The 18,059-nt window shown below is 43.9% G+C and overlaps 1 protein-coding gene across 1 annotated transcript in view; it reads right to left on the bottom strand.

Annotated features, from left to right (window-relative positions):
* LOC106579993 (voltage-dependent N-type calcium channel subunit alpha-1B) overlaps positions 1 to 18,059 on the bottom strand; it is a 141,616-nt gene that overhangs the window by 79,428 nt on the left and 44,129 nt on the right. Inside the window, exon 7 of the mRNA XM_082966250.1 lies at positions 5,043 to 5,146. Within this exon, the coding sequence (XP_082822376.1) occupies positions 5,043 to 5,146 (104 nt within the window). The remainder of the gene's footprint in view (positions 1 to 5,042; positions 5,147 to 18,059) is intronic.

The raw sequence follows: 18,059 nt of genomic DNA on the forward strand, positions 1-18,059 counted from the left end.
GACCATGAATATCTGTTCAATGTGTTGTCTTGTTTTGGTTGTGGGGAGAATTTTGTGGCCTGTGTTAAAATGTTGCATGCCAGGGTTCTTGTATGGTTAAGGTGTGGGGAGGGCTCAGTAGGCCAGTCTGGGTAGGGTGGGGCATTTGCCAGGGATGCCCTCTGTCGGGGTAGCTATACACTCTATACACTCACAAGCGGTTCTGTCGAGGCTGATGAATATTAAGTGACTCCTCTCCCAAGTGTCATAAAGAGGGAGGGTGCTGATCAACAACTTGGCGGCATCCTCCCTATGGCATAAATCGCCTGTAGCAGACCTACAGCTGCCGGGGGGTGGAAAACTCCCCAAGAGAAAGCTAGCCAACTTTAGCCAGTTAGCTTTGGGTGCTTGGTTGGGACAAGAATGCATTGTTGGCGGGCAAGCTGCAAAAGGACGAGTATGTTACAATTCCCCATCGTTTGTCAGTGCAATTTTAATGGCCAACTAGCTGAAAAGGTTTGAGAGGGTTTATTTAATATTCCTTCGTTAGATGTTAGATCATCCTTCTCTGGCTAGCATTCGTTGTTGATCTTGCATAACTGAGGGATTGGGTTTGATCAATAGGACTGTACATTTCCCAAATGTAAGAGGACTCCCAAGTGGTGTTTACATATTTGCAGAAATCCATTCAGTTGTATTTTGTGACTTTTGGCGAATGTGTTCTAATGATCTAAAGTCACACTGTTGCAACTGCCTGTTAACACACAGTCTAGTTCAAAGTGAGTGATGGCCGGCCTGTGTGCAAATGGCTAGTTGGCATAAAGGCCTATTGTAGCTCTGATTGGCTATGTTGCAGCGGTCTGCATAGACTCTGGTCCTGGATGAGACAGATGTATTTATTAAGTTTTATTTACTGCAGTGATTATTAATTGTCCAAACGCACGGCCGCTTTCCCACTCTATATTGCTATAGAATTGTTTATACATGTGCCTTAGTATACTTAATTTCCAAACATTCTAAGAATTTATGAAAATGTGAAAATGGCAATATAAAGTGCTCGCTTGTCAGATGTTTTATTTTTTTTAAAGTGTCATATTCTTCCTGGGGTCTGTATGAACAGATTTGAATTAGATTTCATGCCGCTAAAATGCTGTCAGTTCCACTTTAAGTATACATGTCTTTTTTTAAATGCATACTACGTCTAGCTCATTGCAAAGTGGTGTGTGACACACTGATGAAGACTGCTTTCCGTTGCCTATGCATTTGCTGTTTGAGATGCTGTAGCAGCAGCTTTTGCACTGTATGACAGATTTTCCGCTCTAAGGCTCTGTATATGTATGCTGTACACGTTTGATAAGATACATAACGAATATACTGTACACACGGGCCAACTTAATTCCAAGGAATTATGCTAATTAACCTATAGACCGACTAGCATAACCAGTCAAATGTATTTACATCGGCTGGTATTTGCATCAATGAATAGGCAGAAAAGTATTATTTCGCAATGGCATTTTTTCTTCTTCTCCTGGTGCCAATTTTATTTATCTGCTTTTCAAATTGTTTAATCGGCCAAAAGCCGGCTATTATTGGCTAATGGAAACCCTGACACACAAACTGCTCAGAGCTGGGGTACTATGCTTGAAAATGTTCAATTGAGCCAATCAAATGTGAAAGCTGTAGCCTACACATGCCACACAATATAAACAACAAGATCTGAACATGAGTCAGAAGTCAAGGTTGAGACTGAGTGGTACAGTATGTGTATATTCATTTACAGTACAGATAGTAGTGGTGAAGCTACAGGACACAGCATGGGCCTCTACCTGACTGACTGACAGATGTGACCCTGCTGGGAAGGATCTGAAAGAACTGACCTTCTACTCCACACAGAGGAAAGGAGGGAGGAGATAAAAAGAAAGGGAGAGAGAGAGAAGCGAGAGAGAGATAAAAAGGCTGGGTGGTGCCTCAAGCTGGGCTGTCTGTGGCACTTCCGTTGGCCTACTGAAATCCCTCACAGAGTGACCTGATGGGGTGATCTGGGGGTGGAGGGTAGGATGAAGGGCAGGAGGGCAGGCGGCATTAGGAGTGGTGATGGGATAAAATATGAGCCTTGCTGCCTCTGACCGCTGCCCCTGGAGCTGTGGCCTCTAAACCCTGTGTGTGGCTGCAGCCTGCAGCCCTGGCCCCCTCCAGGACAGACAGTGCCCTTTAGAATGTGACACAGCCCCGCCACAGTGTATCAGTGACCTTTCACCCTCCTGAGCACAGTAAACACAGCTGACAGAGGGAGAATCTCAATTGCATACTCCTCGCGTCCTCTCTCCTTGCCTTCTCCTTATAACCCCTTATAACCCATTGGAGGAGAAGGTTAGCGGGGAGGGACCTCTGGCTTTATCATCCAATGGGTTTTGAGAAAGAGGCGAGGAGAGAGGACGCGAGGAGTATGCAATTAAGATTCTCCCAGGGTCTAGCGAGACTAGAGAGAGCAGAGCAGGCCCAGAGCATGGCCAGGGTTGGGCCAGGGATAACAGGAGACTAGGGAATGCTTTGAGCTGTTTGAAGTAGGATAAAGGAACACAGAGAGAAGAGATAAAAAGGGATACAGTATAAGGCACTCAAGGCAGACGATGGACACTTTGACCAAAACAGGTGGTAACAGACACAACAACCACAATCAGACTTTGCAGCTTGTAATTTCTCAAATACGTATATCATTTATAATTTCTGTGGCCATCATGAGGATACGCGATTAACTGTCACAGAATGAAGCAGTGTCTCAATGCAACTTGTTAGGATTATGCATTATGCAAATACTCTCCTAAGAGAAATGTCTTTGAGGGAGTCTCACCTTGAGCATAAAAGTGTGGCTAAATGAATGGATTTCACACTGCGAGACGAGAGGAGAATTATTAACTTATCATCAAGGGCAGAGAAACTAGTGCAACTGAGAACCAGAATGTTTTATACAAATGAACAGCCTCACCTAAAAACAGCAGTCAACCTTACCGTCTGTAAATCTATATGGGTGAGGTTTTTTACATAACCCCCCGAAAAAACTAGAATGAAGGTAAAATGTAGAAGGACGGGAAAATAAGATCTGAGAGAAAGCAGAAAGTTGAAATCAAAGAGAGAGTGTAAGAAGAGCATAATGCCACATTGATAGCACAGAGGCAGCTGAAGCCATTTGGTCGAACAGCAAGTGAGAATTAGATTTGTTTTCCGAGAAGTAATAAATTAATGTCCCAATAGCAGCTAGAGCACAACCTAGTACACCACACAGCACTCATCAGGAGGCCTTCCATTAAGCTCTGCCACTGTGTGTGTGTGTGTGTGTGTGTGTGTGTGTGTGTGTGTGTGTGTGTGTGTGTGTGTGTGTGTGTGTGTGTGTGTGTGTGTGTGTGTGTGTGTGTGTGTGTGTGTGTGTGTGTGTGTGTGTGTGTGTCAACATGCCCCGTGGCTTCAAAACAATTAACAGGGGAAAAAAGATCTAAATTCCAAATTGCACAGCGTTGGCATTATACTCGATTCACTTGACATGAATGATATGAGGATACATGTGGGAGCAACATCCTTCAATCCAGGGGCTACCATACTGTAGTGTAAGGACAGTAAATGTTGTAAACCAATTTAACACAAGCAATAGAAGCCCTGCCTCATTTCCCTTGACAGTAATTAGAACAGGGTGCTACATTCAGACAACAGTTGTGATACTGTCTATTCAGGACAGCAGGTATTCTGCCTCCAGCTTTGACCTGGTTTACTATGCTGTGTAGTGAATCTTAATGAGGGAGTCTAATACAGCTTAGCACTAATGAGCTCTGTACTGTTCTGTACTGTACTGTCTGTTTGAAAACAGTCCAGGTCAGATCAGGTCACTCCCAAGGCAACGTAACTAAATAGAGAAAAGAGGGAAAATATAAACACAGTACACTACATAAATGAATACTCCCGTTTAGGGTTGCACATTTTGGTGGAAGCTTTCCGTGGGAATTAACGGGAATATATGGGAATTAATGGTAATATATGGAAATTAACAAAAATAAATGCAAATTAATATTGATACCATTTAAATGTAGATGTTTTTTTGCATTGGATATATTTACCATATCATATGGAGACAAAAACATAAACCTTTTACCTTAGCTTTTTGATGTATTTCAGAAGTGCAGTTTCCTCTGCTTGGAGCAACAGTGAAGTGGGCAGGGCAGTACGGATTTCTTACATCTGCAGAGTCTGAACATCAGACAGGATGGCATTGTCCCCCTCAATCTGTGCAATAGCTACTGCTATAGGTTTCAGGCTGCTCACCACTCTCTCCCAAAATACATCATCCAGGAGGATCCTCTTGATGGGGCTGTCCATATGAGCAGACTGTGACATGGCCATTTCTTGGAGAGACTCCTTCCCCTCCAGGAGACTGTCAAACATGATGACAACACCACCCCAACGGGTGTTGCTGGGCAGCTTCAATGTGGTGCTCTTATTCTTCTCACTTTGCTTGGTGAGGTAGGTTGCTGATATAACTTGATGACCCTTCACATACTTAACCATTTCCTTGGCTTTCTTGTAGTGTGTCCATTGTTTTCAGTGCCATGATGTCCTTGAGGAGCAGATTCAATGCATGAGCAGCACAGCCAATGGGTGTGATGGGAGGGTAGGACCCCTCCACTTTAGATGAAGCAGTCTTCATGTTTGCAGCACTGTCACCAGTGCAAAAAGGTTCACTGCTAAAAGCTAACTTTTTTGATGAATTTAATCAAAATTCTCCAAATTCCAGGGCTTAACTTCCCATGGAAAATTTCCAGAAAAATTCTGGAAATTTACCGGAAGGTTTCCGACCCTTTGCAACCATACTACCATTCGATTAGGCTAACGCCATGCCGATGTTGTCAGACATCGGCATTAAACAGAGCCAGCAGGGAACAGAGCCAGCAGGGAAGTGAAATGGCTTGTAAAGAGCACTGTACCGCGTGTTTCATAATAGTGGGCTGTTAACACCACCTTTCCCACAGACAGAGATAGTGTCATTGGGTCATGACATGTGTGATGTTGACTCTTACCCAGACAGGACTCCCAGGACCAGGTTGAGCATGAAGAAGGATCCGATGATGATGAGGGGGATGAAGTAGAGCCAGTTCCAGGTGTTGCCTGAGGCATCGTTGGCCTGCAGAAGCACACAGAGAGAGGAGGAGGGTAGACACTTATTTACATTGAAGACGGTGCTTATCGGACATTGTGTTTGGGGAAGAAAAATGGTAGCAATAAACAAAACCGTTTTCTTTTGGTGTGCTACAAAAATTCCAAGATCTTGTTTTATTCCTATTGCTATCAATATGACGACGTAATGACAAAAACTCCTCCAAGTGAATTTTAACTGAAGGGCTGATGGCTGACACAAATTAATTACTTTCATGTGATATTCAGATCTACGGCTCATCCTTCACGTTGTCAGAGCTGATAGCCCCCCCCCCTCTCTCTCCCTCTTGCTCTCTCTCTCTCCAGCTTTTACTCCATCACATCCCCATTCCCAGTGACCACAACCCCCGACCCCCCTTTCTTTCTCCACCTCTTCCCCTCTCCAAGATCCAACTCTATCAGGATGCAAATTCATGGCAGTGATGCTAAGAGTAACAGAGAGAAGCGCTGGTGTTTATGAAGCATGTAACACTTTACAGATGGGCCAGATCTTCTCCAAGGCCATTTCAGCGCAGCCCAATGTATATCGTCTGTAATTGCGAGAGGGACCTGGGGCTGCTGAATCAGCAGGCGAAAACACATACAAATTGGTGTTGCACACATCCCCCTTCCCCCTCTCCTCCCACTCCCAGCTGTCTCTAAACCATCTGATCGACTGGATAAACCACCACACCCTTCAACCCTGAATGTTTAGTTATGCATCTATTCTGCAAGGCAATATTTTGTCAAGGGAAACATTAGTAGCAACCTCAGATATGCCAGCTTACTGTAAATAACATGAAATGCAAATACATTTTATTCAATGCTTTTATTGCTTTTATATGCTTATGCTACAACGTGATGAAGATGTTGTAAACGTAGATGTGGGGGTTAAGTTGAGGGAGATATTATGCTCGACAGTATGGCTGGCACACACACTACATGTTGGAGGGTGGTGAACGTCCTTGGGACTGAGCCAAGATATTACAACGTTTCTGGTGTGTAGAGATCTTTTTCTGCTTGAATTACGACAACTGCACTACTGTACAAAAAATATATATACACTGCTCAAAAAAATAAAGAGAACACTTAAACAACACAATGTAACTCCAAGTCAATCACACTTCTGTGAAATCAAACTGTCCACTTAGGAAGGAACACTGATTGACAATACATTTCACATGCTGTTGCGCAAATGGAATAGACAACAGGTGGAAATTATAGGCAATTAGCAAGACACCCCCAATAAAGGAGTGGTTCTGCAGGTGGGGACCACAGACCACTTCTCAGTTCCTATGCTTCCTGGCTGATGTTTTGGTCACTTTTGAATGCTAGTGGTGCTTTCACTCTAGTGGTAGCATGAGACGGAGTCTACAACCCACACAAGTAGCTCAGGTAGTGCAGCTCATCCAGGATGGCACATCAATGCGAGCTGTGGCAAGAAGGTTTGCTGTGTCTGTCAGCGTAGTGTCCAGAGCATGGAGGCGCTACCAGGAGACAGGCCAGTACATCAGGAGACGTGGAGGAGGCCGCAGGAGGGCAACAACCCAGCAGCAGGACCGCAACCTCCGCCTTTGTGCAAGGAGGAGCAGGAGAAGCACTGCCAGAGCCCTGCAAAATGACCTCCAGCAGGCCACAAATGTGCATGTGTCTACTCAAACGGTCAGAAACAGACTCCATGAGGGTGGTATGAGGGCCCGACGTCCACAGGTGGGGGTTGTGCTTACAGCCCAACACCGTGCAGGACGTTTGGCATTTGCCAGAGAACACCAAGATTGGCAAATTCGCCACTGGCGCCCTGTGCTCTTCACAGATGAAAGCAGGTTCACACTGAGCACGTGACAAACGTGACAGAGTCTGGAGACGCCGTGGAGAACATTCTGCTGCCTGCAACATCCTCCAGCATGACCGGGTTGGTGGTGGGTCAGTCATGGTGTGGGGTGGCATTTCTTTGGGGGTCTGCACAGCCTTCCATGTGCTCGCCAGAGGTAGCCTGACTGCCATTAGGTACCGAGATGAGATCCTCAGACCCCTTGTGAGACCATATGCTGGTGCGGTTGGCCCTGGGTTCCTCCTAATGCAAGACAATGCTAGACCTCATGTGGCTGGAGTGTGTCAGCAGTTCCTGCAAGAGGAAGGCATTGATGCTATGGACTGGCCCAGACCTGAATCCAATTGAGCACATCTGGGACATCATGTCTCGCTCCATCCACCAACGCCGCGTTGCACCACAGACTGTCCAGGAGTTGGTGGATGCTTTAGTCCAGGTCTGGGAGGAGATCCCTCAGGAGACCATCCGCCACCTCATCAGGAGCATGCCCAGGCGTTGTAGGGAGGTCATACAGGCACGTGGAGGCCACACACACTACTGAGCCTCATTTTGACTTGTTTTAAGGACATTACATCAAAGTTGGATCAGCCTGTAGTGTGGTTTTCCATTTTAATTTTGAGTGTGACTCCAAATCCAGACCTCCATGGGTTGATAAATTGGATTTCCATTGATTATTTTTGTGTGATTTTGTTGTCAGCACATTCAACTATGTAAAGAAAAAAGTATTTAATAAGATTATTTCTTTCATTCAGATCTAGGATGTGTTGTTTAAGTGTTCCCTTTATTTTTTTGAGCAGTATATATAAAAAACATGTAAGAAGAGGAAAAAGCAAAAGCTTTATTTGAAGTTGATCCAGTTTTTTGTCTGTCAAGAGGTTTATGAGAGCCACTCCACTCCAAATCTATCTACTCTAAAAATGCAGGCTTTCAGTAAACTCTCTTAGTTGATATCCCTAGATCATGACATTCAAAATGCAAGCCCCGAGAGATATTGGATGTAATGCTAAGAGGGCAGATTTAATGTCAGTGGGTCTTGGTTTCTAGGTGAAAAACCTCCATGATTATGAAGTTCTACCAGGAGCAGATAGTTAAGCAATGTTTGCCTTTCATTGTGTGTGGGGATGAACAAGAGGCTTAATGGAGAAACGATAGCTCTACTGCTGTAATGGACACAATCCACACCTATCTCAGAAGAAATCAATGGGTCCCATTGGAAATACAGCCAATAAAAGCTTTATGAGCTTCGAGGGAAAGGAATGGAGAAGGGAAGGTAGGGGAGGGGGGTTGGGGACTGAGGAAGCTGGAGCTGAAGTCATCGCTGGTTTCTGTGGCCTCCTGTGGTGAATTGGATCTGTATGTCATAGTGACATCCAAACCCCCACTGCAACAACGCTTATTCTGTCATTTCTCCACATAAGAGATCTAGGGCCCATATTGTTTTCACGACCCCTGTGAGAAAAGCAGAGGGCCTTAGTGGAGGCTCCTCATCAATTATTAAACCTTATTTCAGCATTAAAAGATATTTCTTTCTCCATGTTTACGGCACAGTAAAAATTATTATCATTTTTTATGTGAAGAAGTCTACTGCTGAGGGCAATTCCATCGCTGAAAATTAGCTGAGACGTAAGCAGAAGATAATCTGTGATGGTGGGTTTTTTCTTCTAAAAGGCACTGCATAGACGTTTAGTCAATAAAATCGAAATAACATTATGCTGCCGCTCTGATCAAATGATCAGCAGCCTGCTTAGCAGCTTTTACAAATGAAGAGGTGCAGTAAGGTACGTTATTTCTCCAGCAGTCATGTAATATACAGATCCCTATTCAGATCCCATTGATATCTACCCAGAGACGGGATATATACACTATACACTCCCCCGATCAAACACGGACATGCTTTATCTTCCTGCTGAAAGGCATTGAAGGATTGGCTGTGAGATGCTTACACGTGCAAAACTCCACCACAGGCATGTAAGACAAACATGCTCCCCTGTGGATTACATTGACAGGAGCAAAACAGGCAGGAAAGACACTATACTACAAAGAGAAAATCCTTTCTATGGGTATATAAAGGTGTTTAACTTCTTCCCAATCAAATCAAACCTCTCCAGATGAGGCTGTACGTCACTGTATATACTGAACTATTTCCAACTACCCCAATGCACTGCCACTGACTGAATGAGCACAGAGACAATATGTGCTGGGTTAATGTGGACATGCCTGACGAGAGGATAACATGCTGAACACGCCTGATGAGGAGTCTGGGAAAGAGCAGCCAGCTACTGTACTGTAGCACACCAGACAGACAGCCATTTTACAAACTACTGTCATATTTTACATCGTAGAAATCCAACCACGACAAAGACTGCATCGAACCACACTCGTGATGATATCTATCATCTATATACCATTATTGATGTGGTAGCAGCAGTACATTTGGGCTGTTAAATTAGAGTGTGGGTTCTGGCCCATGGACAGATGGGAGCAGAGGCATATTGACCCAAAGTTCTCCTTGTGTTCAGGATAACAGGATTATGTTGGAGAGAGCAGAGCCGGGGTCTGACAAGCAGGCTGGAGGAGAGGAGCATTTGTTTCCCATTATCCCCTGGTCTCCTGCAGCTAACGCTCGCCTTTCCTCCTCTCAGCTCCATTCTTTTTCATCAGGCCCCCCAGAGAGAGAGCAGCTGAGCAGTAGACCGAATGGGAATACCATTTCATACAGCCGGAGTAGTGTGTGTCTCTCTCTAATACAGGCGAGGGCAAGGAACACCCTGTTCCAGAATTCAAGAGCCCATACAGAGCAAAGACACTTTTTATTGTAAACATGCATTGGAAGTTGTGACTTTTACATTTCAGCACCATGGACAGAGACACATGAAGCCATGTCTCTCCCAATCCTGTCGTCTTTCTCACTCTGTCTTTTGTTACTGGCTGCTGTTGCACCAATGAGCTAACTAACACACCCTCTCTGTGGCATGGGGTCATTTTAGATTTCAGCACCATGGACATAAAATATATAGCTATGTTTGTTTTCCCATCATTTTGTTTTCCTATCATTGCTTGCAGTCTATGAAAGAGTCAGGAGGAGACTATTCCGATCTTATACAAATGATTTTGTCACTGCTGCCCCATTGCAGTAGCTAGCTAACCCACCCAGACAGGCAGGGCTCTCTCTGTTGCATGGAGTCTTCATCCATCTCTGCTCCCTGAGGGGCTATTTTTAATCATTTAACCAGTGATTAATCAATACAGCAATGTGACTAGCAAAGCAAGGAACAGCAGGCTGGGTGACACAACTGCACAGAATACTGACTGGCCTTCTATTTACACAGACTCAACCGTTTACAACCAACACCCTCCCAACAGGTTCATATGTCCAGCTAACTAAAGGAACACACGTAAAGTTACTAAATAATCACATAATAGTAGAGTCTAGGCTACTTATTATACTATTCCTTGAAATGTTCTCCCCCCCCATGACAGAGGCTAAATACATACATGTGTCACAACAGCAGCTGGTGACAGATAAACAGAGATGTGGACTTTGGCTTAAAGAAGAGAGGGAATAGAGGCAACAGGAAACCCATAAACTCATGAGCTTCACTTAAAACCGTCCCCCCAATAGCAGCCATCAATCCAGGGGAGTTAACGTGGTTTTAATGGTTAACCCATCACAGCATTGAGGACAATGGTCATTCAGAGCGTGGCAGCAAATACATTGAATGACTTAAAAACTGGGAAAACATTAGGAAAATCTGATCTGTTCTTATCAGTGAGGGTAACCAGGACAACTGAAATTGTTGAAAGAATTGGCATTTCTTGTGAAAACATGGCAACGGGGATTGAGAGAGTACAAATCTGGTGACAGACAGATCTAGATGGAGTGCATCTATCACGCAGCCTCCTCCCCTCTTCTTCCCCTTCTCCCTCCCTCCGCCTGCGTTGTAAACACAGTGTTATCCGTTGCCAGGATTCCATCAGAGGAACTGGAAGAGAGCCCTATTTTTACAGGTGGTTTGGAATATATAGTCCCATGGAGCCCAGTGCTGTGCTGGGCTAGGCCCTCTCTCCTGGGCCAAGCCGCTACCTGACCTTTCTCTATCTGGACTAGACTGGACTAGACTACATTGGACCTCACAGGAGGGAAATCAGGGAAATATACAATGGATGGAAGACATTTTAGACCCATTTTTCACATGTTGAGCATGTATTTTGTCCTCAAGCCTCAATGAGGCTTTGCAGAGAAAAGCTACACTAAAACACTGCCCTGTCACCATTGACATTTTAGAGCTAACACACACATCGGCCCAGTCTCCCCGCTAGGGAGAAGGGAGCAGGCAATAGCATGGTATCACTTTACATCAGGCTGGAGGTACTGTACACAGAGGAAAACAATTGTGTTCATCTGAGAGAGCCAGGCCTGTAAACACAGCACGGACTCTCTCTCTCTCTGCACTGCCCTTTGATAGGGCCAAAACAGCACTGTGCTACTGCTATTGTATCAGGGACTTTTTAATACTATTTACTACTGATGGCTTTGGATTTCTGAACTTTAAATAGTATTCATCATTAGTTATAATAGAGACACAAGGGGTGCCATAGCCGAGGGTCTACACCAGAAGTGAATGGATATCTGTAGGAGGAAGGTATATGGGTGGGTGCAATGTAATGAGTGTAGGGAAAACAGTCACATGTGGCAGGCATTGGTAAGGGGAGAGAGCCATGGATTAGTGAGGAAGGGGATTGAGGTCAGGCCAGGTCCCGTTAAGGGAAAAGGAACCATTTATTGCCCATATCACTTAGTTTCCTGCCTAGCAATAAAGATACAATGTTTACCGAGAAGGAGGAAACTCCACCCAAAGTGAGGTACATATACCACCACAATAGTAAACATGTTTTTGTCGGTTCAGCTGTTCGATCCTTTGGGAAGAATAAACTTGGTTTAAGCTTTCATAGTGTCCATCGAGTTCTTACTCTGATAATTAAAACCTAACACTAAAACCTAAAACAACTAAATATTTATGATCCTTCTATATCCATACATGCTTTTTAATTAAGTCTCATGTAGTCTAGTATCAAACTTTGCTGTGGGGTTGTGGACACTGTAGGCACGGTTATTTGAGCGATCTGACTGGCCAGCGTGGTAGGCACACTTGATTTAGCCCAGCTATCCTGGTTTGTCCCTTCAGACAAATTAAATAGTTGAAAATGGGAACACTTTGCCTACCCGGCACCTGACACAGGGCTTCTGAATCAAGTGCAACTACCAACAACAGCGCAAGACAAAATAAAAAATAAAAGCGCAAGGTTTTATCGTTGCCTTTTCTGCCTTGAAGATCAACCAGTCGATCGGACCGGTTTGTGGCCACTGTATTAGAGTGTGCAGCTTTTCCTTTGATTTTAAAGTCTATGGGCTCTATTATAACACACTTAATGCAATGGTAAATATTAGCGCTGGCGGTGGCACTATAGGTCCGGGGGTGTGTCAGAAATATGTATGCTATTTTCACAGCAGGAAGGATGAGTGTAAAAGCTGCTGTATACATTTTTTTACATTTATTTAACTAGGCAAGTCAGTTAAGAACAAATTCTTATTTACAATGATGGCCTACCAGGGAACAGTGGGTTAACTGCCTTGTTCAGGGGCAGAACGGAAGATTTTTACCTTGTCAGCTCAGGGATTTGATCCAGCAACCTTTCGGTTACTGGCCCAATGGTCTAATCACGAGGCTACCTGCCGCCCCAATAGACTAAGAGAATGATGAGCGGATGTCGTCAACCTTCTTTTCAAAGTGGTTGACAAAGTCGTCCTCAGAGAGGGAGGAGGGAGGGGGTGGAGAATTAAGGAGGGAGGAGAAGGTGGAGGAGTTTCTTAGGGTTAGAGGCAGAAGCTTGAAATTTAGAGTGATAGAAAGTGGCTACAGCGGATACAGAAGAGAAGGTAGAGAAGAGGGTGGAAGGATGATAGGTCCTCCGGAAGTTTCATTTTCCTCCAGTTTCGCTCAGCTGCCCGCAGCCCTGTTCTATAAGCTTGCAATGAGTCACTCAGCCACGGAGCAGGAGGGGAGGGCCGAGCCCGCCGGGAGGAAAGGGGACAGTGCGAGTCATAGGATTCGGAAGGGAGGAGAGGGGCAGAATCAGGAGACAGGAGAAGGATTTAGTAGAAGGGAGAGATGAAAGGATAGAAGAGGAGAGTGTAGTAGGCAAGAGAGAGAGAAGATTGCGATGGCACATGACCATCTGGGTAAGGGCTGAGTGGCTAGGGTTGGAGGAAAGTGAGTCAGAAAAGGAAACAAAGTAGGGATCAAAGACCTGGACGGGGGTTGCAGTGGGATTAGAAGGCGAGCAGCCTCTAGTAAAGATGAGGTCAAGCATATTGCCTGCCTTGTGAGTGGGACGGGACTGGGAACAGGGTGAGGTCAAAAGAGTCAAGGAGGCGAAAGAGAGAGTTGGAAAGAAATTAACCTGTTATGGCTAGGGGGCAGTATTTTCACGGCTGGATAAAAAACGTACCCGATTTAATCTGATTATTAGTCCTGCCCAGAAACTAGAATATGCATATAATTATTAGCTTTGGATAGAAAACACTCCAAAGTTTCTAAAACTGTTTGAATGGTGTCTGTGAGTATAACAGAACTCATTTGGCAGGCCAAAACGTGAGAAGATTCTGTACAGGAAGTACCCTGTCTGACCATTTCTTGCCCTTCTTTGTCATCTCTATCCATTACAAAGGATCTCTGCTGTTACGTGACACTTCCTACGGCTCCAATGGGCTCTCAGAGCCCGGGAAAAAGCTGAATGACGTAATTCAAAGCCCTGGCTGAAACACAGGAGCGCTTTTGCTAAGTGGTCTATCAGAGGACAAAGGGCTTAGGCTCGTGCACTGGCCGCCCCCGTCTTTCTGTTTTTCCCTCTATTTACCGAAACACAGATTCCCGGTCGGAAGATTATCGCTTTTTTACGAGAAAAATGCCATAAAAATTGATTTTAAACAGCGGTTGACATGCTTCGAAGTACGGTAATGAAATATTTAGAAATCTTTTGTCACGAAATGCGCCATGCGCGCGACCCTTATTTACCATTCGGATAGTGTCTAGAACGCACGAACAAAACGCCACTATTTGGATATAACGATGGATTATTTTGGACCAAACCAACATTTGTTATTGAAGTAGAAGTCCTGGGAGTGCATTCTGACGAAGAACAGGAAAGGTAATCAAACTTTTCTTATAGTAAATCTGATATTGGTGAGTGCTAAACTTGGTGGGTGTCTAAATAGCTAGCCCTGTGATGCCGGGCTATCTACTGAGAATATTGTAAAATGTTCTTTCACCGAAAAGCTATTTTAAAATCGGACATGTCGAGTGCATAGAGGAGTTCTGTATCTATAATTCTTAAAATAATTGTTATGTTTTTTGTGAACGTTTATCGTGAGTAATTTAGTAAATTCACCGGAGGTTTGCGGGGGGTATGCTAGTTCTGAACGTCACATGCTAATGTAAAAAAGCTGGTTTTTGATATAAATATGAACTTGATTGAACAAAACATGCATGCATTGTATAACATAATGTCCTAGGGTTGTCATCTGATGAAGATCATCAAAGGTTAGTGCTGCATTTAGCTGTGGATTTGTTTTTTGTGACATTATATGCTAGCTTGAAAAATGGGTAGTCTGATTATTTCTGGCTGGGTACTCTGCTGACATAATCTAATGTTTTGCTTTCGCTGTAAAGCCTTTTTGAAATCGGACAGTGTGGTTAGATTAACGAGAGTCTTGTCTTTAAAATGCTATAAAATAGTCATATGTTTGAAAAATGGAAGTTTTCGGATTTTAGAGGAATTTGTATTTCGCGCCACACCCATCATTGGATATTGGAGCAGGTGTTCCGCTAGCGGAACATCTAGATGTAAGAGGTTAATAGAAGGCAGACGTCAGGAGGTTGAAGTCGCCAAGTACAGAGTGGTGAACCATCGTCAGGAAATGAGCTTATCAAGGTGTCAAGCTCATTGATGAACTCTCTAAGGGCACCTGGTGGGCGATAGATGGCAACAATGTAAAGCTTGAGTGGTCAAGTGACAGTGACATCATGAAATTCAAATGAGGAGATGGACAGGTGAGAGAGGGAGAAAAGAGAAAATCGTAATTTCTGAAAAATGAGTAGACCTGTGCCACCACTGCGACGACCAGATGCTCTCGGACTATGAGGCAAAACGTAGTCAGATAAAGAGAGAGCAGCTGGAGTAGCAGTGTTCTCTGGGGTGATCCATGTCTCTGTCAGGACCAAAAAGTCAAGTAGCTGAAGGGCAGTATAAACTGAGATTAAATTGGGGTTCTTGATCGCAGATCAGCAATTCCAAACGCTGCCAGAGACACGGAATTCCACATGGGTTGTGTGTGCAGGGTACACTAAATTCGAAGGGTTGCAGCCAAGGGGTGGGGAGCGTCTGTAAAGCCTACAGGGAGAGGAGTGAACAGGTATAGAAAACACACACATAGTTCCCAAAGCTACAAATGAGCAAAATGAGATCATCTGAAAATAACAATGTAAGAGATACTGAAGTGAGAGAGTGGTATGGAGACTTCCTCTCTTTCCTTCTTCGAACAACTCCGCATCCGCAGAACAACTCAGAAGAACCGTGTTAGTTTTGCAATGAGACCGCCGCTGACAAAACAGGGGAGAATGAAGTACTAATACTAATTGCTAATTGCCTTGAAAAGATGAAGAGCACACCTCCAGGTACTAATTGCTGATTGCCTAGGAGTGGAGAAACCACTCCACATCCAATTCAGCCACTGATTACCAAAACAACAACAGTCACAAATTGTCCTGCCCCTTAATCCTGGTTGATCTGTCAACAATCATTTGCAAGTTAATAGCAGTCAGCAGTTCACACACCAAGTAGGCTACTGGGAAGACAGGCAGCACTTCAAGTAGTTGCGCCTGAGCTAGCAAAAAGACAGTACTAGACAACAGCAGATAAAGACAAAAATGATACTTATCACTCCTGGAGATATCAGCAGTCCTGTAGCTCTAGAATTAAGCGCTATTCACTTCTGATAAGGCTTAAAAAGACAGTGAATAATTTGAATCAAATTCTAATCCAAAGGCTATGTCTAAATATAGCTATATGCACTGTAATTGCTCCCCATGGACATATAATATTAAAGCAATGTAGACTATGGAGGGTTTTAGGCACATCCAAACGTTTCACCGGAGCTGGACAAAGATCCAATGTAAAGAGAAATGGGGAATGTCCACTCACCGTTCTACTGCTCCCAAATGTAATATTTTATAAACATCAAGGAACCTTTACAGATCTCATTCTCACTTCTACAGATTTAGCAGGCGGCTCCATAATTGCATTGCATGTGAGCCATGGACGTTCTCACAAAGCCAAAGGATGGTCAATCATTCTTAGAAGTTTGGTTTGTAATCAAAACAAAAAAAAACAAGCAATTCGTTTTTTTTTTAACAACAACAAATTTTGTTAATAGGATGGTGTCAGAATCATGAAATCATAAATCGCATCTCTCGTTCCATGAACATAAGTCTCTGTGTGCAGACGTACTGTAGGCCTAAATGTCATTACGTATAACACTCACAGAACCGGACCGCTGAATGCTGAAGCTCGTAGCGCATACAAATCATCTGTCCGAGGTTGCAACACTCACTACCGAGTTCCAAACTGCCTCTGGAAGCAATGTCAGCACAAAAACTGTTTGTCGGGAGCTTCATGAAATGGGTTTCCATGGCCGAGCAGCTGCACACACGCCTAATATCACCATGCACAATGCCAAGCATCGGCGTGATGAATCACGCTTCACCATCTGGCAGTCCGACGGACGCTACCTGCCCCAATGCATAGCTCCAACTATACATTTTATTGGAGGAGGAATAATGGTCTGGGGCAATTTTCCATGGTTCGGGCTAGGCCCCTTAGTTCCAGTGAAGGGAAATCTTAATGCTACAGCATACAATGACATTCTAGAGGATTCTGTGCTTCCAACTTTGTGGCAACAGTTTGGGGAAGGCCCTTTCCTGTTTCAGCATTACAATGTCCCCATGCACAAAGCGAGGTCCATACAGAAATGGTTTGTTGAGATCGATATGGAAGAACTTGAGTGTGCCAAGAGTGTGCAAAGCTGTCATCAAGGCAAAGGGTGGCTACTTTGAAGAATCTCAAATCTAAAATATATTTTGATTTGTTTAACACTTTTTTGGTTACCACATGATTCCATATGTGTTATTTCATAGTTTTGATGTCTTCACTATTATTCTACAATGTAGAAAATAGTCAAAATAAAGAAAACCCCTTGAATGAGTAGGTGTGTCCAAATTTTTGACTGGTATTGTATATATATATTATTTACATAAGTGTTTGGGATGAAGAAAAAAAAACATATTACCAAGATTATTATTATTTTTAGATATTGTTTATCAGTTATTGTAAGTACAAAATTGAAAATATGTTAGCTTCTATGTTAGCAGTAAACATCCATATGATTAGCCCCCATTTGGAAAGGGTAATTGAAACAACAAAACAAAGAAAATGTTTTTTGACTATCCAAGATGACATCAGAAAGATTGTACCACAGAGATACAATATAATACTATTTATTTCTGTGGATCGAACATCCAAACTGAGCCCGCTCTACCATGCTATCTGCGTGTCCCATCTGCTAGGCTGTCTGAGACTGAGACGTACAGCGCAGTAGAAGCAGTTATCAGGGCTGATGGATGACAAGGCTGATGAGGTGAACACAGATTCCTAACGTGGACAGACAGACAGACAGACAGACAGACAGACAGACAGACAGACAGACAGACAGACAGACAGACAGACAGACAGACAGACAGACAGACAGACAGACAGACAGACAGACAGACAGACAGACAGACAGACAGACAGACAGGAAATGAGACGTGCCAACAACGGCTGTCTCTCCACCCTAACACCTCAATCAGAAACAGCAGCCTTCATATTTGAGCAGACCTCCTGAACTGAAGGCCACATTACCAGGCTGTCAGTTAGACCAGGCAAAGACAGAGCAGCCTTGTGATGAATAGGATGA

Source organism: Salmo salar, chromosome 20 (genome assembly GCF_965601325.2).
Source record: "Salmo salar chromosome 20, fSalSal1, whole genome shotgun sequence".
In the NCBI taxonomy this organism is placed as follows: Eukaryota; Metazoa; Chordata; class Actinopteri; order Salmoniformes; family Salmonidae; genus Salmo; species Salmo salar.